At 40.8% G+C, this 23129-nt stretch overlaps 1 protein-coding gene across 3 annotated transcripts in view; it reads right to left on the reverse strand.

Moving 5' to 3' along the window:
- SYT9 (synaptotagmin 9) overlaps nt 1–23129 on the reverse strand; it is a 235239-nt gene that overhangs the window by 129705 nt on the left and 82405 nt on the right. For all 3 annotated transcript variants that reach the window (XR_008685614.2, XM_055423455.2, XM_055423454.2), the window contains exon 3: nt 18112–18658. Coding sequence is in view for 2 of the 3 variants with exons in the window: in XM_055423455.2 (XP_055279430.1) it covers nt 18112–18658 (547 nt within the window). In the remaining variant the exon portion in view is untranslated. The remainder of the gene's footprint in view (nt 1–18111; nt 18659–23129) is intronic.

The following is a 23129-nucleotide window of genomic DNA, read 5'->3' on the forward strand; positions in this document are numbered from 1 at the left end:
AAAGCTCAACATTCAGCAAACTAAGATCACGGCATCCAGTCCCATCACTTCATGGGAAATAGATGGGGAAGAGTGGAAACAGTGGTTGATTTTATTTTTTTGGGCTCCAAAATCACTGCAGATGGTGACTGCAGCCATGAGATTAAAAGATGCTTACTCCTTGGAAGGAAAGTTATGACCAACCTTGACAGCATGTTAAAAAGCAGAGACATTACTTTGCCAAAAAAGGTCTGCCTAGTCAAAGCTATGGTTTTTCCAGTAGTCATGTATGGATGTGAGAGTTGGACCTTGGACCATAAAGAAAGCTGAGCACCAAAGAATTCATGCTTTTGAACTGTGGTGCTGGAAAAAGACTCTTGAGAATCCCTTGAACTGCGAGGAGATCCAACCAGTCCATCCTAAAGGAGATCAGTTCTGGGCATACATTGGAAGGACTGATGTTCAAGCTAGAAACTCCAATATATTGGCCACCTGATGCGAACAGCTGACTCATTTGAAAAGACCCTGATGCTGGGAAAGATTGAGGGCAGGAGGAGAAGGGGACGACAGAGGATGAGACGGTTGGATGGCATCGCCGACTCAATGACATGAGTTTGAGCAGGTTCTAGGAGTTGTTGATAGACAGGGAAGCCTGGAGTGCTGCAGTCCATAGGGTCACAAAGAGTCAGACACAACTGAGCGACTGAACTGAACAGATGAGGCAGAAAGTAAAATGATAAGATTATGAAGAATTTCAAGTCAATATACTTAAACCATAAATGAAATAAGCAATCTTCTAAAAATATCTATATCAGGAAAATCATTTCATAAATAAATAGAAAACTTGTACAGTATACAGCTATATCCATCAAAGGAATGGAATCATTGTACCCCAAAGTAAACACCTGACCAAGAAAGTTGTGTGCGTCAATTCTACTAAACATTGAAGGAAAAGATTATTTCAATTGTACACAAGATCTTTGAAAAACCAAAAAGAGAGAGAATGCTCCATCATTTATTTTGATGATGAAACCAGATAAAGAGAGAGCAATAAAACAAAATCAGAAGGCTGTCTTACTCATTAATTTAGTTGCAAAAATCTTTAACAAAATATTAATAAACTAAGCAGGTAAACACACACATTCACATATATCCATGTAGATGAAAAAAATACATCATGTACAAGCCCGATTTATCCCAGGAATACAAGTTCTCACCAAAATCAGAAAATAAAGCAATATAATTCATCACATTAAAAGATAAGAGAAGCAAAACATATGATTACCTCCACAAACTCAGAAAAATCATCTAATAAAATTCAGTATCCATTCGGGTGTTCAAAGTCTATAGCTAATGTCCTACTTAGCAGTGGAAATTCAGAGCATTCCTTCTGAGATTAGGAGCAAGCCAAGGATTATTAGACTGGCCTTTGTATTGGCAGTTCAGATAAACGCAATAAAACAAGTAAAAGGGGAGCTGTAGAGAAAAGTCAAAAGAACCAAAAAGGAAAGTAGCAAAAAGCACCTATTTATTCATGCGTGGTATAACTGTCAATGCACAAAACTCAAAAAACTCTGTGGTCACAGTCTTAAAGTGAAAGTCACTCAGTCGTGTCAGACTCTTTGCGACTCCATGGTCTATAGGGTCCATGGAATTCTCCAGGCCAGAATACTGGAGTGGGTAGCTGTTCCCTTCTATGGGGGATCTTCCCAACTCAGGGACTGAACCCAGGTCTCCCACATTGCAGGCAGATTCTTTAAGCCCAGACTTTTAAGTATGCAGCAATACCAAGTGGTGGAGAGAACACAGACTAAGATGGGCTTATGCACTGCTGCTGGGACATACTGCTCAACATGGCCAATGTTTCATAATAACTGCAAATGGAGTGTAATCTTTAAAAATTATATTAAGGAGAAAGAGGTAGTATTTTAATTCAGCGACACTATTCCTAGGTATACAATCTTCAGTTCAGTTCAGTTCAGTTCAGTCGCTCAGTCGTGTCCGACTCTCAGCGACCCCATGAATCACAGCACGCCAGGCCTCCCGGTCCATTACCAACTCCCGGAGTTCACTCAAACTCATGTCCACAGAGTCGGTGATGCCATCCAGCCATCTCATTCTCCGTCGTCCCCTTCTCCTCCTGCCCCCAACCTTTCCCAGCAACAGAGTCTTTTCCAGTGAGTCAACTCGTCGCATGAGGTGGCCAAAGTATTGGAGTTTCAGCTTTAGCATCAGTCCCTCCAATGAACATCCAGGATTGATCTCCTCTAGAATGGACTGGTTAGATCTCCTTGCAGTATAAGGGACTCTCAAGAGTCTTCTCCAACACCACAGTTCAAAAGCATCGATTCTTCGGCGATCAGCCTTCTTCACAGTCCAACTCTCACATCCATACATGACCACGGGAAAAACCATTGCCTTGACTAGACGGACCTTGGTTGGCAAAGTAATGTCTCTGCTTTTTAATATACTATCAAGGTTGGTCATAACTTTCCTTCCAAGGAGCAAGCGTCTTTTAATTTCATGGCTGCAATCAGCATCTGCAGTGATTTTGGAGCCCCAAAAAATAAAGTCTGACACTCTTTCCACTGTTTTTCCATCTATTTCCCATGAAGTGATGGGACCAGATGCCATGATCTTCGTTTTCTGAATGTTGAGCTTCAAGCCAACCTTTTCACTCTCCTCTTTCACTTTCATCAAGAGGCTTTTGAGTTCCTCTTCACTTTCTGCCATAAGGGTAGTGTCATCTGCATATCTGAGGTTATTGATATTTCTCCCAGCAATCTTGATTCCAGCTTGTGCTTCTTCCAGCCCAGCGTTCCTCATGATGTACTCTGCATATAAGTTAAATAAGCAAGGTGACAATATACAACCTTGACGTACTCCTTTTCCTATTTGGAACCAGTCTGTTGTTCCATGTCCAGTTCTAACAGTTGCTTCCTGACCTGCATACAGGTTTATCAAGAGGCAGGTCAGGTGGTCTGGGATTCCCATCTCTTTCAGAATGTTCCACAGTTTATTGTGATCCACACAGTCAAAGGCTTTGGCATAGTCAATGAAGCAGAAATAGATGTTTTTCTGAAACTCTCTTGCTTTCTCCATGATCCAGCGGATGTTGGCAATTTGATCTCTGGTGCCTCTGCCTTTTCTAAAACCTGCTTGAACATCTGGGAGTTCACGGTTTACATACTGCTGAAGCCTGGCTTGGAGAATTTTGAGCATGATTTTACTAGCGTGATACAATCTTAGATTCTTGCATATATTTACTAGGAGACATCTATAAAACATACACATATATTTTCTAAAATAGAAAAAAAAATCAATTCAGATAACCATTGACTAGAGACCAGATAAATAAAATATGGTGCATCACACAATGAAATGCTAAAACACCCTGCCAAAAAAAAAGAGCTGTTAGTCTGGCAGTGTGCAGGAGAATGTAAGAGACGCAATACACATAATACTGAATGGAACAGTTTGCAGAATAAAATATGATTTTTTCACATAAATTTCAAAACTAGGCAAAATAGAACAACCTATTCTTATGTGGTAAAATGATTTAAAAACAAGGGAATTACAGATATGAAATTCAATACGCTGATTACCCGGGAGGCAAAGCTTGGGGACAGAGGAGGAGCACACAGGGAGCTTCAAAGAGACTGATGATGTTCTCTTTCGTCAGCTAAACTCTAGACTGACAGATACGCATTTTAAAATTATTTTTAAATCATACATATGAAACCAAGCAGGACCCTGTGGGGTCTCCCCAGGGACAGATCCCTCCCTCACCCCAACGTCCTCCACTTCTTGTCTGTAGAAAAGCTTAGTCCTCCTGGCCTTTTCCCTGAGTTCCAAAGAGCAAATTTAATCAGAGAAGTGAAAAAAAAAATGCAGAAACAAAGGAAAACAGTCAAGTAAGTGAAAACAGTACTAGTTTAGCCATAAAACAAAGTCAAGGACCTTTTATTTCTTCTTTAAAGGTTTTAATACTATTTTGAGCCATATCCTTGAGTTGTTTTGCAGGCACTAAGACCCTCACCAGGAAGAAGTTATCTGCATGATGATCACAAGCTCAACAACTCCAGACAGTTTGGAACCAGAAGGTTGATGATGCTAACTTCCGAAATACCACCCTGTTACCTCACCACCAACCGATCAGAAGGATGTCCACAAGCTGATGAGGCACCCTGCAGGCCCCACTCCAATGTTTCTTTTATATGCACTTCCCTAAAAGCCATTGGGGAGTTCAGCATCAGCTGCCAGTTATTCCTGCTTGACCCTACACTGGGTGCCTTGCAATAAACGCTGTATTTTCCCTCACCACAAACCGGTGTCAGCAGACTGGCTTTACTGCACGTGGGGCAACTGGACCCAATCGGTTCAGTAACACATATACATTATACATACTACTGTATATGTCACATACTTCATTTAAAAAAGCAAATGCATTGTCCTGGCACTTAAACTATGATAAAAGCTATCAGTCAATTTGTCAGAGACCTATAGCTTTATTGATCCCTTCCTTCAGATGTTCTTTTCTGCAGTTCTGCCCCTTTTCATTGTCTCTGAATAATCTAAATATCCAGGGGATAGTATGTGTGAAGGATCATGAATGGGAAAAATGGTAGGGTGGACTTCAGAGGGCTCTTAGGAAGATATAGCTCATTAGACCCAGTGATGGTTGAAATCCACCCACATTCACATTACAGAAGGAATTTGGCTTCTCTGTTTCCAGCTGGAAACCAGGGTTTTCTGTGGAGCTTTTCACACAGTTGGTTTCTTAGAATCAGTTAGCCTTAGTGTTTTCAGCACTACATGCCATGGTACTGAACAGGCTTCTATCAGCTGGCACCAGCTTGCCAGAACCAATATGAGCATCTTCTGCCAACTCCCTCTTCAGTGATGTCACACTGGTAGCTTGAAATCAGCCCTTCTGCGAGAATTTACACCACGGAAATGAGCGAATGCTACAAATCAGGTCCCCTTCTAATCGCCCAACTCCAGCCAGTTGTTAACACATCTATGACACCACTGAATATGAAAAAGTTGTAGAATCATATGATAACAACTTCGGACTCACAGTATAATGGAATGAAACAGAATTAAATTAACAAACTTCTTCAGTCAGGAGATTGCCTGCTCCATATGCATTCAACTGTGAAAGCAAGCATCCTGGGCTTCCCTGATTACTTTCATCTTCCCTGAGTGGTTCCAAGTATCCACATTTATCAGGTATAGAAATGGCCCCAGGGCCCCTGGCAGATGGAATAGGGAGACTCCTAAATCAACTACTGCAAAATATTAGACTGCAACCACTCACAAATTCTAATTTTTGTGGTAATGCAAGGTTTTAAAATTTATAACATTAAAAGAAGGTCTGTATGCTCAGTCACTCAGTCATGTCTGACTCTTTGAGACCCCATGGTTTCAAAGCCTGCTGCCCGCCAGGCTTCTCTGTCCATGGGACTTTCCAGGCAAGAATACTGGAATGGGTTGCCATTTCCTCCTCCAGGGGATCTTCCTGATCCAGGGGTCAAACCCACTTCTCCTGTGTTACCTGCATTGCAGGCAGATTCTTTACCACTGAGCCACCAGGGAAGCCACCAAAAGAAGGTCTATGCTGCTGTAAAGTACACCCTATCCTCTTATTAACTGGAATCGATACCGGCAAAGAGGGAACATTGTGACTTCTATTGGTACCATGTGAGAGCTCTAGTACCTCCTCCAAATTAGAGCCTAGCTGAGATGACCATAGGTCCTAGGGACAGTCTCTGAACCAGTTTCTATGTGAGCCATGGAGAGAAATTCCTGAAGTGCTCACTGCCTATTTCCCAGGGAGCCAGTGATGAGTGGGGTGTACTAACACTGCAAATAGCATATAGACATAGCAGGCAGACTCACCGGACCACCAGACTCACGCCCGCACAACTCTGGCCTTCCCCAGACACTATATCCTCTTGCTGACTCATACACAGGCTACAAAACTGCATTATGTACTATTATTAATTGATCTAGTTTCAACAGCTGAGAAGTTTAATTAAACTACCATTTTTACACTCAATAATTGTCTTTTCTTCCTTCACAGGAAGGTGTGAGGATTAATTTTTATTTGACTGCTACCATTTATAAAACTCATAATCTCCTTAGAGAAATAAAGAATAAAATTTAAAAATTAGTTAATAGATTGAGCTTTGCATAACATTCCCCCAAACAAACCAGTCCCTAGAGCCTCAACAGATTAGCCCCTCATGAGAAACTTCATTTTAGTCAGTTAATGCTCATTAATTGTTATCATTTCCAGATATAACTCCAGAGGTTAAGCACAGAGTAGTGAACAAGTTGGTAAAGTCCTTGCACTTACAGGTCTAATAGAGAAGAAAGAAAATTGAACAAATACATAAAGTATAATGACATAAGAACAAAATCTGTAACTATGTATGGTGAGATGTTAACTAGACTTACTATGCTTATCATTTTGCAATATATAAAACACAAATGACTATGTTGTACAGCTGAAACTAATGCTAGTTTTTATACCTCAATTAAATCTTTTAATAAAACATATACATTATTTACATAACAACAACAATAAGAGTAAATAAATATGCATTTTAAAGTCTTATATATATGGAAAAAAAGATATGATGATATAATAATAGAAATAAAGAATATCATGGGAGCATTCACCAGAAAAACCTATCCAAGTCCAGGGCTCATATAAGAGTTATTCAAGGAAGTGGCATTTAAGTTGGAATCTAAAAGCTTAGTATGAAATTAATCAGGAAAAGAGGGGAAAGAAAAGTAAAACAGCATATATGGTAATTTTGAGACACCGTTTCTTGAACAGACTAAAATGGCTATTGAAAAGCAATCTGAAGCCCTATTTGGCCATGATTCAGCTATGTGACCCTGGCTGACTCAATGGCCCTCCATTTCAGTTTAATGTGTTAAATGAAGATCTTGGATTACAGGATCTCTTAAGGCTCTTTCTGCATTGGACTGTGAGACACTTAACTGTGAGGCAGTTATGTTAATAAATAATAGATACACATATACATAGATTATTATTTAGTTAGTACAAGTAAAAACTGCTCTTTTGAACAGGGCTTGAACAACCGAAATCAAATTGATTACATTCTTTGCAGCCAAAGATGGAGAAGCTCTATTCAGTCAGCAAAAACAGGAACGGGAGCTGACTGTGGCTCAGATCATGAACTCCTTATTGCCAAATTCAGACTTAAATTGAAGAAAGTAGGGAAAACCACTAGACCATTCAGATATGACCTAAATCAAATCCCTTACGATTTTACAGTGGAAGTGAGAAATAGATTTAAGGGACTAGATCTGATAGAGTGCCTGATGAACTATGGACGGAGGTTCGTGACACTGTACAGGAGACAGGGCTCAAGACCATCTCCATGGAAAAAAATGCAGAAAAGCAAAATGGCTGTCTGGGGAGGCCTTACAAATAGCTGTGAAAAGAAGAGAAGCAAAAAGCAAGGGAGAAGAGGAAAGATGTAAGTATTTGAATGCAGAGTTCCAAAGAACAGCAAGGAGAGATAAGAAAGCCTTCCTCAGTGATCAATGCAAAGAAATAGAGGAAAACAACAGAATAGGAAAGACTAGAGGTCTCTTCAATAAAATTAGAGATACCAATGGAACATTTCATGCAAAGATGGGCTCGATAAAGGAGAGAAATGGTATGGACTTAACAGAAGCAGAAGATATTAAGAAGAGGTGGCAAAAATACACAGAAGAACTGTACAAAAAATATCTTCATGACCAAGATAATCACGATGGTGTGATCACTGACCTAGAGCCAGACATCCTGGAATGTGAAGCCAAGTGGGCCTTAGAAAGCATCACTACGAACAAAGCTAGTGGAAGTGATGGAATTCCAGTTGAGCTATTTCAAATCCTGAAAGATGATGCTGTGAAAGTGCTGCACTCAATATGCCAGCAAATTTGGAAAGTTCAGCAGTGGCCACAGGACTGGAAAAGGTCAGTCTTCATTCCAATCCCAAAGAAAGGCAATGTCAAAGAATGCTCAAACTATCACACAATTGCACTCATCTCACATGCTGGTAAAGTCATGCTCAAAATTCTCCAAGCCAGGCTTCAGCAATACGTGAACCATGAACTTCCAGATATTCAAACTGGTTTTAGAAAAGGCAGAGGAACCAGAGATCAAATTGCCAACATCCGCTGGATCATGGAAAAAGCAAGAGAGTTTCAGAAAAACATCTATTTCTGCTTCATTGACTATGCCAAAGCCTTTGACTGTGTGGATCACAATAAACTGTGGAAAATTCTGAAAGAGATGGGAATACCAGATCACCTGACCTGCCTCTTGAGAAACCTGTATGCAGGTCAGGAAGCAACAGTTAGAACTGGACATGGACAACAGACTGGTTCCAAATAGGAAAAGGAGTACGTCAAGGCTGTATATTGTCAAACTGCTTATTTAACTTATATGCAGAGTACATCATGAGGAACGCTGGGCTGGAAGAAGCACAAGCTAGAATCAAGATTGCCAGGAGAAATATCAATAACCTCAGATACGAAGATGACACCAACCTTATGGCAGAAACAGAAGAGGAACTAAAGAGTCTCTTGATGAAAGAGAAAGAGGAGAGTGAAAAAGTTGGCTTGAAGCTCAACATTCAGAAAGCTAAGATCGTGGCATCTGGTCCCACCACTTCATGGGAAATAGATGGGGAAACAGTGGAAAGTGGCAGACTTTATTTTTTTGGGCTCCAAAATCACTGCGGATGCTGATTGCAGCCATGAAATTAAAAGAGGCTTACTCCTTGGAAGGAAAGTTATGACCAACTTAGCATATTAAAAAGCAGAGACATTACTTTGCCAACCAAGGTCCATCTAGTCAAAGCTATGGTTTTTCCAGTAGCCGTGTATGGATGTGAGAGTTGGACTATAAAGAAAGCTGAGCACCGAAGAATTGATGCTTTTGAACTGTGGTCTTGGAGAAGACTCTTGAGAGTCCCTTGAACTGCAGGGAGATCCAACCAGTCCATCCTAAAGGAAATCAGTCCTGAATACTTAGTGGAAGGGCTGAGGCTGAAGTTGAAACTCCAATACTTTGGCCACCTGATGCGAAGAACTGACTCATTGGAAAAGACCCTGATGTTGGGCAAGATTGAGGGCAGGAGAAGAAGGGGATAACAGAGGATGAGATGTTTGGATGGCATCACCGACTCAAAGGACATGAGTTTGAATAAGCTCTGGGAGTTGGTAATGGACAGGGAAGCCTGGCATGCTGCAGTGCATGGGGTTGCAAAGAGTCAGACATGACTGAGCGACTGAATTGAACTGAAGCAAAAAAAAAAAACAAACTTTCAGTTTCTAACTATTAATACAAGCCTGTACTTATACTGTTGGAGTCTATATCCAGCCTACCTTGTTGTAAAAAAAAAAAAAAAACCTAAGCTCAATAATTTAAAATTATTCCATGTTGGCAGTTCTCCTAGGCACTTGGTAAAAGCAATCACAAATAATATCTTAAGGAATGAACTTTATATTAAAAGCTTGAATGTATCTACTGATAAAGTTCTAAGCTAGATGAGCTCACAATCACAAATAACTAAATCCAAGAGTCAACAAGGCATGATGAGTAAGAGCTGATGGAAATGCCAAACAAAAGAAGCAGAGCAGCTATTGGAATTATGAGCAGGAGAGTATAAAATACTTACATATGAAATTATAAAAAAAAATTGAAAGTATGTTCAGAAAAGAAAGAGGCTCTCAAATGCGTATTAGGCAAATGTAAAAATGCAGCAAATAATACTTCTACAAATGGAAAAAAGTAAATGGTCAAGACTTTTCCAGACCTGGTAATAGGAAACAATCTCAGATTCAGGAAACCCAGAAAATCCCAATCAGGATAAATAAAATAAAGGTCCACTTAGCAGTGTTACAGTTAAACTACAGAACACTAAACAAGAAAGCAAGATCTTGAAACCAGTAAGAAAGAAAAGAAAAATTACATACGAAGGAATAAATCTTAGACTAAATGTTGACTTCTCTGAAGGAACTGATGGTTGGAAAACGATGGAATGATAGCTATACAATGCCAAAATCAGAGTACATTGAGACTTTTATTCCCCCACCCCCAATTTTTACATCCAGAAAAATGATCTAGGAATGACAGCAAAATAAAGACATATTCAGGATATTCAGGACTATGGCTTTCAGTTTAAGGTTACTGCCAGCCTATGGATACTTCAAGGAAGGCATCCAGGGGAATAAAAATATCCTGAACTCACTCTCCTCCCTTCCTTATTTTCTAAACTTAACGGGGTCACAAAGAGTCAGACATGACTTAGCTACTGAACAACAACAAATCAGAAGCCAGAGACTAAGGGAGCCTTTTCAGTTTTTAGAAAAATAAACAAAATTCCCAAAGTGTTTAGGGTCACTGAATAGGAACAAATGGGAGACATCCAAAATCATTCTCTCAGATAGATCTGGCCAAGCTGCACAGCATGTAGGATCTTAGTTCCCCCACTAGGGGCTGAACCCTTGCACCCTATAGTGGAAGTGCAGAGTACTAATCACTGGACAGCCAGATAAGTCCCCAAAATAGTTTTATAAATCAAGAATTACCTTGCTTCCAAGACATTCAAAAAAGTAAATTACACATATTGCTCATGAGCACAGATGCAAAAAATGCTAAACAAAATAGCAAACTGAACTCAGCAATGTGTAAAACATAATATATCAAGGCAAGTCTGGATCATATTAAGAATACAAGATTGACTTAAAATTAGAAAATGATCAATGTAACTGACCAAAATAGTAGATTAGAATGAAATAAAAGAAACCCATAAGATCATAGCATTTGATAAAATGAATGTTTGTGATAAAAAGGCTTAGGTAAAGGGAACCCTTGTACACTAGTGGTGGGAATGTAAACTGGTGCTGCCACTACAGAAAACAGTATGAAGGTTCCTTAAAAAACTAAAAATAGAGCTACTATATGATCCAGCAATCCCACTCCTGGACATATATCCAGAAAAAATTAAAACCTTAATTAGAAAAGATACACTTGCCACAATGTTTACCACAGCACTATTTACAATACCCAAGAGATGGAAACAATACAAGTGCTCATCAACAAACAACTAGATTAAGTTGTGCTATATATCCAATGGAATATTCAGTTCAGTTCAGTTCAGTTGCTCAGTCGTGTCCGACTCTTTGTGACCCCATGAATCACAGCACGCCAGGCCTCCCTGTCCATCACCAACTCCCGGAGTTCACTCAAACTCATGTCCATCGAGTCGGTAATGCCATCCAGCCATCTCACTCTCTGTCGTCCCCTTCTCCTCCTGCCCCCAATCTTTCCCAGCATCAAAGTCTCTTCCAGTGAGTCAACTCTTCGCATGAGGTGGCCAAAGTATTGGAGTTTCAGCTTTAGCATCAGTCCCTCCAATGAACACCCAGGATCAGTTCAGTTCAGTTCAGTTCAGTCGCTCAGTCGTGTCCGACTCTCCACTCAGCCATAAAAATAACAAAATATTGCCATTTGAAGTAACATAGATGAACCTAGGAAAATTATACTTAGTGAAGTCATACAGAGAAAGACAAACAGTATAATGGTATCACTTTCATATGTAATCTAAAAAATAATACAAATGAATCTATATACAAAATAGAAGCAGACTCACAGGCAAGAGAAAACAAACTTATGGTTACCAAAGGAGGGAGGGGAAATTAGGAAGTAACAAACACAAATACTATACATAAAAAAGTAATAAGGATTTACTGAATAGCAAAGGGAATTATATTCAATCTCTTACAATAACCTATAATGGAATATAATCATAACTGAATCACTATGCTGTAAACCTGAAACCAACACAATATTTTTAATCAACTATACTTCAATTTAATTAGAGGTTCAGTCAACTAGGAAGAGAGACAAACATTTTTTTAAAAAATACTTATTTATTTAGCTGTGCCACGTCTTAACTGTGGTACATGGGACCTTTGATCTTCATTGTGGAGCGTGGGATCTTTAGTTGTGGCATGCAAACTCTTCACTGCAGCATGTGGGTTCTTGTTTGCTGACTAGTAATTGAAACCTGGTCCCCTGCATTGGGAGACCAAAGTCTTAGCCACTGGACCACCAGGAAGTCCTTGAGGAATACATTCTTAACACGACAGACATCCATGATGTAGATGATATAGATATGATACATCTATATCAAAACCACACTCATGGGAATGTTAAAGACATTCCATTTAAAATAAGGAACAAGTCAAGAATGACTAGTAGCACAATTATTATTTAGCATTGTACAGGAAATTCCAGTCTGTGCACTAGATTAGAAAAAAAAAATTATCATAATTCACATGATTGATTATCTACAAAGAAAACTCAGAAGAGTCTATAAATTCTAAGAGTAAGAAGAGCTTTACAAAATGGCTAAATAGAAAATAAACATACAAAATTTAAACTGCATTACTATACAGAAACAAGAGTTAGAAAATGCAATTTTAGAACAGATACTAATTAAAACAACAAAAAGTAAGATACCTGGTAATCAAACTAACAAAATATTCAATATATGAAAGACATCATCATGTAGAAAAGTACAAGCTTTGAATGAAAGACTTCAAAGGAGAACTAAATAAATGGAGAGATGTACCATGATCATGAATAGGAAGACTCAGTATCACAAAAGATGTAAAAATTCCATGAATTTACGTATAGACATTCAAACACACACAAGAAAGAAATTTTAATTTGACAATATGATTCTAACATTTATGAGAAAAGCCAAGTGTCAGCCAAGATTGAACTGAAGAAAAAGTAGGTTGGATGATTTTCTCTTCTAGACATTAAAGCTTATCATAGAATGGTAGTAATTTATAAACAGCGCTATTGGTAGAAACACTCAAACAGAAAAACAGATAAAAGAGAGAATTCAGAAATAGACTCTTCATATATAGAAATGGTCAGGATAGAGCTTATACTGCAGATTACTGGGAAAATATGCCAGAAAATTGCTTATTCATATAGAAAAAGAAGTATGGATGTCTTATGGACTGAATGTTTGTGTCTCCCAAATTTATATACTGAAGTCCTAACCCCCAGTGACTGCAGCCATGAAATTAAAAGACCCTTGCTCCTTGGAAGAAAAGCTATGACCAACCTAGAAAGCAGAGACATTACTTTGCCAACAAAGGTCAGTCTAGTCAAAGCTATGGCTTTTCCAGTAGTCATGTATGGATGTGAAAGCTGGACCATAAAGAAAGCTGAGTGCCGAAGAATTGATGCTTTTGAATTGTGGTGTTGGAGAAGACTCTTGAGAGTCCCTTGGATTACAAGGAGATCCAACCAGTCCATCCTAAAAGAAATCAACCCTCAGTATTCATTGGCAGGACTGATGCTGAAGCTGAAACTCCAATACTTTGGCCACATGATGCGAAGAACTGACTTATTGGAAAAGTCCCTGATGCTGGGAAAGATTGAGGGTGGGAGGAGAAGGGTACGACAGAGGATGAGACGGTTGGATGGCATCACCGACTCAATGGAAATGAGTTTGAGCAAGCTCTGGGAGTTGGTGATGGACAGGGAAGCCTGGCGTGCTGCAGTCCATAGGGTCGCAGAGTCAGACACGGAGAGACTGAACTGAACTGACTGAACCCCCAATATGGTGATATTTGAGTTCTCTGGGAGGTTATTATGTTTAAATGACATCAGGAAGGTGAGGCCCTCATGGTGAGATTATTGTCCTTCTAAGAAGAGGAGAGGTGGACTAAAATCATAATTAAGAAAGGCGAAAAGTTAAAATTTCTAACGAAAACATCGGAAAAATATCTTTATGTATAGGGTAAGAGGATTTCTTAAATAGGACAGAAAAGTGCTAACTTACAGTGGAGAATATTGATATATTTTACTGCATTAAATTTAAGAACATCTATTGATCAAAATACACCATCAAGTGAGTATAAAGGCAGCCATAAATGGAGAGATGATGCTTGTAATACAGACAACCAACAAAGGATTGCATCGATATATATATAGAAAAAAAAACAATAAAAAGTGCTGAACAAACATTTAGCAAGGAAGGAAATGTGAATGACCAATGAACATATCAAAGGACGGTTAACCTTGGCAACCAAGAATGTACAAATCATATTTACATGCATGTTTACATATTAACCAGTGAGACAATTCCAAGAGTCAGTGAGAATGTGGAGCATTAGGCACTGGCATACCTCAGTGGGAGGATCAACTTGTACAGCCATGATGGAAAAACGAACTTGGCACTGCCTAGAAAACTTGGACACGTGTGTACATTTCCTCTATCAGGGCTACTTCCTAGAGAAATTAATGCACCTGTGAACCAGGAAACATGCACAAAACATGTTCTCTGCAGTATTATTCAGAACCATAAAAAAACTAATCACAACCCAAATATCATCAATACAAGAGAGCTAATTACTGTATATACCACAATGAAAATTTACAAAGTAATGAAAATAAATGAACCACGGCTCCATTCATCTCTATTGCTAAATGTCACGATCAATGTGGACTGAAAAAAAAGGGCAAAGAAGAGCTATGAAAAGCAGAAAGAGACAAAACTGAAGACTATATCTTACAAATAAAATTCAGGATAGTGGCTTCCTCTTGGCAGGAATGGGCTAACAGAGTGTGATGGGGGAGGACAACCCAGGGGTCACCATCAATACTTGGTGGCAGTCTGCTCTTCAGCTGAGGGGTGGGTGCTGCCTGTTGTTCTCGTTATTCCCTCATTAGTCTGTACATGTGTAGTGTGTATACTGTGTGGTATACATGTGTATTATAAAAATGAAACCTTGGTATATCTCAGACTTTCCTTTTCAGTCTTTGTACAAAGTCACATTTAAAGAGCACAGGTAAAACAGCCCCAAATTGCAATTTTTCAAACAAAAATTTTTTAAATGGTAGATTATGAAACAACCTGTAATTCCTTTCTTAGGACATCCTCTCTCCTGCTGGCCGCCCAAACACCATCAACGCTCAGAATATTTATTGTTGGCCTGAGGAAACAACTGAGAGTTTCAAGACCTTTAGCCTTAATGGTTTGCCTCCTTGATAAATAATTTCACATTCTCCTCAACTCTATGGAAGCCCAGGATTCTCCATCAGTGGAGTCTCCCACCACGGTCAGGGCAAAGTGTGACAATGGCAGTGATCTCAGGGCCCAAAGGCCTCTGCAGGCCTCCATTCTACATTTTCACCCCATGGGAAACTGCTTGAGGAGTCCTGCCCACCAGGGATCAGTTTATGCAGATTTTTATCAGCCGCTGTACACTCAGTGTTACTCTCCCCACAAAATCTCTAGAAGGCAACTCACAGCAAGATCCCTGATGAGATTTCTAATAACCACTCCAGTTATTTTATGGAATCCTAGAATCCATTAGTCAAACAATAAAAAAAAGATGTCACACTAGATGACGTGACCAACGTCTTTGTACCAAGGTTCATCATTGTTGGCCAGAAGTGTCTTAGCTTACATACAAGGTGATTTGATAAGAATTCCAGTGAGACAGTTCATTCTTGAGCCATTCGTTGCTCAGTATCAGTAGCCTGCCCCCACCGCCCTCTTTTTTTTTTTTTTGAGTTTCTAGCACTGCCTTCTGATTTTGCCAACTGGGATTTAGGATACAACCCTTGCCGCCTATAGCAACCATTTTTGGGTTTACAAATATCACAACCTTTCAAGTTTTAAGAGGAATGTTCCTTCCCCAATCTCCCTAGTCACCTTAATTTCATCATCTGATGTTCTCTGCTCCTTCTCCAGTTCCTTCTTTTCTTTCCTCATCATTATAATAAAGGCCAGCAAAACTCCATGCTTCACTTTGCTTACTTGAGTAGCAGGACAAAGTTGGCTTGCTATCACACAGCACGTGAAGAGAAGGTGTCCCTTGGAACATGAGTCCCCAGTTGACAAAAGTGGCTGAGATGACAGAGTGTCAGTGTGGGTATTGGGTTACTGGGCAGAGATTTTGTTTGTTCTCTTCTTGAGTGGAGTGAGAGCCTTTCACTAAACGGGCTCCAAACTCTAGCTAAATCATTATCCAAGCAGCATAAGGATTATGGTGCTTGGTGTCTTGGATGCCAAGGCAGAGAAAGAGAATGATATTCCCTTCAGAAGATGAGCTAACAAAGTTACCTGAGCGAATTTGCACAGGGAATGGACATGAGTGGTCTTAAAATATCAGAGTCCCCTAAGATAGCACAATTTTCCTTTCTATTTCAGGAGTGTCAGTACCCCTCTGCAGGATAGTGAAACAGATGCAAATGGAGTGAAAATGCCACCATTGTGATCTCATGTCTAAATGTAAACAAGGATATAAGGCAACAATACACAGTACTTCTGCCCTCTCTCCTGGGCGCTAAAAAGGATTCGACCTTGCATAGATTAGTTTTGCCAATATCTGTAGATCTTTTCAGACAGACCTCCTTGCAACTTTGGTTCTGTATTTTAAAATGTGGTGCCAACTCTTCTCACTTCTGGGATTAAAGCTGAAGATGTGATGATCATGAGAAATGCTCCTGAGCTGACCTGAGAACATGGCAAGGGCTGAATGCTCTCAGAGAGTCAGGCAACGTGCCCTCAGCTACAAATAGCAGCTAATAGGATGCCAGGATCCATTTAACACAAACCAGCCTAAGAAAGTTCCAAAGAAAATGAGGTAAGGAAGGCAGAGAATATCTAATGTCTATTAGGGAATTGCTTAGAACTAGGAAGTAGAAAAGAGAGAATGTTACTTCTCAATATTGCTTTCATGAGTAATTCTTAGAAACCACAAAATGAGTATTGTGAAAGGCTTGTTTCTGGAAAGGTACAAGGAGGTTTCCAGAAAAACATCTAATTCTGCTTCATTGACTAGGCTAAAACCTTGGACTGTGTGGATCACAACAAACTGTGGAAAATTCTTAAAGAGAAGGGAATACCAGACCACCTTACCTGTCTCCTGAGAAACCTGCATGCAGGTCAGGAAGCAACAGTTAGAACTAGACATGAACAATGGACTGGTTCAAAATTGGGAAAGGAGTATGTCAAGGCTGTGTATTGTCACCCTGCTTATTTAACTTATATGCAGAGGACATCATGAGAAATGCTGGGCTGGATAAAGCACAAGCTAGAATCAAGACTGCTGGGAGAAAAATCAATAACCTCAGATATGCAAATGACACCACCCTTATGGCAGAAAGCAAAGAAGAACTAAAGAGCCTCTTGATGAAAGTGAAAGAGGAGAGTGAAAAAGTTGGCTTAAAACTCAATATTCAAAAACCTAAGATCATGGCATCTGGTCCCATCCCTTCATGGCAAATAGGTGGGGAAACAATTGAAAGAGTGACAGACTTTATTTTCTTGGGCTCCAAAATCACTGCAGATGGTGACTGCAGGTGTGAAATTAAAAGATGTTCCTTGGAAGAAAAGTTATGACCGACCTAGACAGCATATTAAAAAGTAGAGACATTACTTTGCCAAGAAAGGTCCATGTAGTCAAAGCTATGGTTTTTCCATAGTTGTGTATGGATGTAAGAGTTGGACCATAAAGAAAGCTGAGCACAAAAGAATTGATGCTTTTGAACTGTAGTATTAGAGAAGACTCTTGAGAGTCCCTTGGACTGCAACGAGATCAATCCAGTCAATCATAAAAGAAATCAGTCCTGAATACTCATCAGAAGGACTGATGCTGAAGCTGAAACTCTAATACTTTGGCCACCTGATGAGAACTGACTCATTAGAAAAGGCCCTGATGCTGGGAAAGATTGAAGGCAGGAGGAAGAAGGGGACAACAGAGGATGGGATGGTTGGATGGCATCACTGACTCAATGGACATGATTTTGAGCAAACTCCAGGAGCTGGTGAAGGACAGGGAAGTCTGGCACGCTGCAGTCAATGGGGTCGCAAAGAATTGGACACGACTGAGCAACTTGACTTAACTGAAGAAGGAGATTTGAAGCAATAGCTTTAAGTACATTGAGATAAATTTTGTACTCTACCCTTCAAATAAAATAAGGCATAAGTAATCTGTTTGCATGCTGACCAAGAAGCTCCCCCTTCCCCACCCTCAACCAATATGAAGAAATGTTAGACTCACGTTGGTGACATATTCGATATCCTTCCACAGAATGCACTCCCTGGGAAAATCAGCCAAGTCTAAGAAGTGATCCACCACCACTTGGCCAATTAAGTCATGGCGAGAGAACCTGTCAAAGTCATAGACAGAGAAGTGAAGCTTCCTGGCTGCAAGGTCATTGTAGGGAACTGGAAATAAAAACACTTCATCAAACACTGGGTTCAGGGTCTTTCTGTGAACTTTAGTCTGGTGTTTTGTCTTCCGATCGGGAAGCAAATAGATCTTGACGTAAGGATCTGAAGTCCCAGAAAAGTCCTTGGCGGGCAAGTTGACAGCTTTGTGGATCTTCACTATGAGCTGCTCTAAGTCACAGTCATATTTTAAAATGAAGTTCAGTTTCCCACAGGATTTACTGTTACTCCTTCTCCCGTCATCGTTATCCAATGACCTCTGCTTATATAACTCCGGTTTAATTCGACCAATGCCAGTCAACTGTTCCTGTTTTTGAAGTTGTTGTATATTGAAGTCTGGGTTTGACAGGTTGAGTTGTCTTCGGATTGAATTGTGCCTTGAATGAAGAGCAAGAGAGAACAAAGTTATAACCTCATTAGCTCTGGGTCTTTCACAAACTTGTGCCTGCGATGTAGGTAGACTGCTACATACTATTAAAAGTTTAGATCTGTAGGCTTTTTTTAAAAAAATCTAAATTCAAAATGCCTATCAATGTGAGTAAGCTGTTCCTCAAGGCTTGAAGCTCAAAACTGAGGCCTGGGCATCTGGAAGTGATCTTACTAACATGTGACTTTGGAGCTTGGAGGGTTTAATGCACTTTCTAAACTGTCTAATCTGACATTAGAGAAGCGTATTCAGCTGGGGGGAGGTAAAGTTTCGTACAAACTGGTTTAGAAAATAAAATTATTCTCCTTAATATATAGTACAGTCCTGAAATTGAAATAGTTAGCTATGTGGTATCTTAAAAAGAATGGATATCTTTCTAAATTATATAGAATTTCCTGGCACTGGTTTTTAGCCTACTAAGGATTCACATTCTCACGGGATAAATCAAATCATTTCATCACAAGAACATAGTCTTTGCTCTTCTGGAAATGTCTGTGACAGGATGCATCTGTCTGTAGGGATTCTGTTGACTCTGAAAGATACAAGTGCCAGCTCCATGACTATACTTCCATTGTACCATGTGGGTGATAAGTGATGAGGAGAGAAGGTTTTATTTCTAAAATAAACACTGAGACATAAAAATTAAAGGTAAGCTATTATAAATCTATATATGGATTCAGTTACAGAAGGTTGGACACTGGTATTACTAATTAAATATTTGCTATCAGAATCTACATTTCACCCTATAAGCTTGCTAGTTTGGGTTAAAAGTTTTCTTGAAAATCTCTTTGCCATATGCATGGGTCCTCACAAACTGAGAGAAGTAGTCATTACATAGAAAGTTGTCTTTAAGCTTAGTTTTGTTCATTTTAGTTCATAGCTATTATATTGTATTTTGTCTCTCAATTACTTTAATTAAAGGTAATTTCACCAGAAGGTGAAAGGGAACAGTCAAACTGTCTCTGAGGGGTTAGCAAATAGTTGAAGAGACAGAGTAAACATTGGAGTTTGCCTTCTTTTCCTTTCTTAAGACTACTTAATGAAATGAAGGTGTAAATATGGGATAAATAGGCCCTGAAACATATTTGAAATTATTCTCCCTTGTCATACAGATGCTATGATGCTAAACATTTCTCTTCATCCTAAAATACCCTCCTGAATACTAATCACTCACACGGGACAACAAAAGCACAATCACGGAGCTCTCACTTGCACCTGTCACAGCCAACACAGTCTACACTCAGCCATACACATTCCCACATGTGCAAAAACCTGTGTGGCCTGAATGTTTCTCTTGTGGAATTTTAATTTCTTATAAAGAAATCCACTCACCACCTTAAGTTTTCTCTGTATCTTTTGATTCTTTGAGGAAGGAAGGGGAGAGTCGGGGGGACAGTGATAAAGCTCTCTGTGCTAGCAACCAGGTCAGTCCCTGTCTAGATGCTGAACCTTTGCAGCGCTAGACTGCAGAGTTTTCATCCTGCTCTACTGGGACTTCTGGGCAGAAAGGCCCCCAGGGAGCAGCAAGCCTCAATCTCCATGCAGGGGTCATAAGTGGCTGGAACCAGCTTTGGTTTCCTCTGCTGGTGATTTTTATCTCCAAGCTGGATTCAAACAAGGGCTCTGCTTGAGTCTGGAGTCAGTTCCTGCCTACGATGGGTAATCCTGGGTGCTATCTAGTCAGTCAGTGATGCAGTTTAAATACTAAAGATGCATCTTCAAGACCTACTAGCTGTGCCATCTTGGCACCAATGTCTATGATGGAACACGGGTCCTGTGTCTACACCAGCGCAACCCCTGCCACTCTGCTGCCACTTTTCTCCTGAGGTGGTTGCCTGAGCAGACTCTCTGTGCCTAACTGAGAGGTTTTTGAGTCATGGCTTTGGACCCCTCACAGCAGCATTTTGTCTTATCTCTCATCTGCAAGACTAAACCTGCCGTGTACATTTTAATTTAAAATATATGAACTTGGCTGCTTGGCAATGGAACATATTCTGTTTTACTCTCACATTTTCTTAGACATGAAATCTGGAAAGAAATAAATCCTACGTGTTCTGCTCTTCTAACCAGAATGGATTGCCAGCGGGTGGAGGGGATGGGCTAGGGAGGGCATTATGCAGAGATTTGTACTTCAAAGACCAAAGTAAGAGCCCATTACCTCAGAATCCAACTGCACAGGAGGACTCCATTCCAAATTCCAAGAGAGCTGAAGATTCTTTTTAAAAATCAAGCACAGGTACTAATACTGCTGCTGCTGCTAAGTCGCTTCAGTCGTGTTCGACTCTGTGCGACCCGATAGACGGCAGCCCACCAGGCTCCCCCATCCCTGGGATTCTCCAGGCAAGAACACTGGAGTGGGTTGCCATTTCCTTCTCCAATGCATGAAAGTGAAAAGTGAAAGTGAAGTCGCTCAGTCCTGTCCGACTCGTAGTGACCCCATGGACTGCAGCCTACCAGGCTCACGCAAATGTTTGATGCAACTAGTTTCAATCTCAACCTTTTTCCTCCTATTCAGGATCACACATACTATTGGGAAACCAGTTGAATCCAACTGTAAGGAAGTGATTTAAAGCAGATGGCAAAGACTGTAACAGGCCATGACAGTGCTCACTCCCTGGGGCTTTCTTTTGGTTGCTTCCAATTTCCCTCAAAAAAGAGTGAGTGGTGACACTGGAGTTGGGGGCATGAACCAGCAAAGTTCAAAGCAGCCAGAGAACCAGGGTAACCCATCACCCTGCTGCCTAAAGTCAGCAGCTAGAAAGGAGAGCAGGGAGGCTTCCCCCAGGGACACAAAGGAGAAGATGAGGTGGAGGAACTGGAAAATCAATATGCCACAGTTTCCATGGGCTACTTAAACAGAGGCAGGAGGAAAGAGCAAATCAAAAGCAGCAAAGAGGAAAGATAAAGAGCAGAATGTCATGACCTGAGCGCCCCTCGAAATGAAGGGTCTGAAACAGTCAGTGGAGGTGGGCCTCCAGTGCTGTAAAGCGGAGCCCCCTCCCCAGGGTAAGGATCTGGAATTCCGCCTAGGGACGTAAAATGAGTGGAGCAAGGAGGGATGTGTGCCTGAAGCGGACAGTCCTCTGAGTAGGTCTGGGGAGTCCTATATTGTGATGTTTTCAGCACTTAATATGCACAATGAATGGAAGGAAAGGTGGGCCCCAATGAGGGTGGCCAAGAAGGAAAGCTGAGAAATGGTGTCCTCGGTAATGCTTTTGAACTGTGGTGTTGGAGAAGACTCTTGACTTCCTTGGACTGCAAGGAGATCCAACCAGTCCATTCTAAAGGAGATCAATCCTGGGTGTTCATTGGAAGGACTGATGCTAAAGCTGAAACTGCAATACTTTGGCCACCTCATGCGACGAGTTGACTCACTGGAAAAGACTCTGATGCTGGGAGGGATTGGGGGTGGGAGGAGAAGGGGACGACAGAGAATGAGATGGCTGGATGGCATCACCAACTCTGTGGACATGAGTTTGAGTGAACTCCGGGAGTTGGTGATGGACAGGGAGGCCTGGCGTGCTGTGATTCATGGGGTCGCGGAGAGTCGGACACGACTGAGCAACTGAACTAAACTGAACTGAACTGAATGCTGACTGAGAGGAGCTGGCCCTAGGGCTGGAGCTTTCAGCATCTCCACCTCTTGCCCCACTCAAGGTGGGCAGAAGCCATTTTCCTGTCATGAAATAGGCAAGGAAGAGGACATCACCATCGGACTTGGCTGTCCCAGACCTGAGCCAGAAGACCGGTGGCTGAGCCTGGAGAATGCCCAATTTCCAAGATGACCAACCAAATCTGCAAAGCTGATTTCCCACAACAAGCTCAAAAACACACTTTCAGGTCTGAAGGAATGTGAGCCTGTGCCGAGTTGAGCCAAGGGTAAGGAGAGGTAGGTAGGTGCCTACATACAAAAGGATCCCCCCTCTCCTTCCATCAAATTTGAATTAACCAGTTCCAGCATCCCACTCTGAGTCTCCAAAGAAAGTCTCAGTCACCCAAAAAGCCAGCCACGTCCACTGGATCTTAAGAAAGAGGACATTACTACAATTCAACAAATTTGAATGTGCGAAGTAAGAGGTCAGGTAGGGAGGAAGGGAGAGAAAGGCAAAGCCTTGTTACTGCTTTTCAGGAAATGCCTGACCAGGGGTAAAGAGAGTTATACACTAACATAAGTCAGGGCAGAGGGGATAAGAACTGACTGGATGTTAGGGAGAGGGATAAAGAAAGGCTTCTGACTTGGGAAACTGTCATGGTACTTGGAGACCGTACTTGAGCTGAGCCTGCCTACTTGACCTGGCCTCCCACTTCTCAGCCTCCCAGCTGATGCTTTAGACCTCAAAGGGGAAATTAAGTTTTCCTCTTGGGGCCCAGCTCTTCTGCCCCAGCAGCTTTCACCTCACACATGCCCACATCTTCCATTC

This window comes from Moschus berezovskii, chromosome 14, assembly GCF_049115385.1.
Source record: "Moschus berezovskii isolate FMDL1 chromosome 14, NW_MosBer_1.0, whole genome shotgun sequence".
NCBI lineage: Eukaryota > Metazoa > Chordata > Mammalia > Artiodactyla > Moschidae > Moschus > Moschus berezovskii.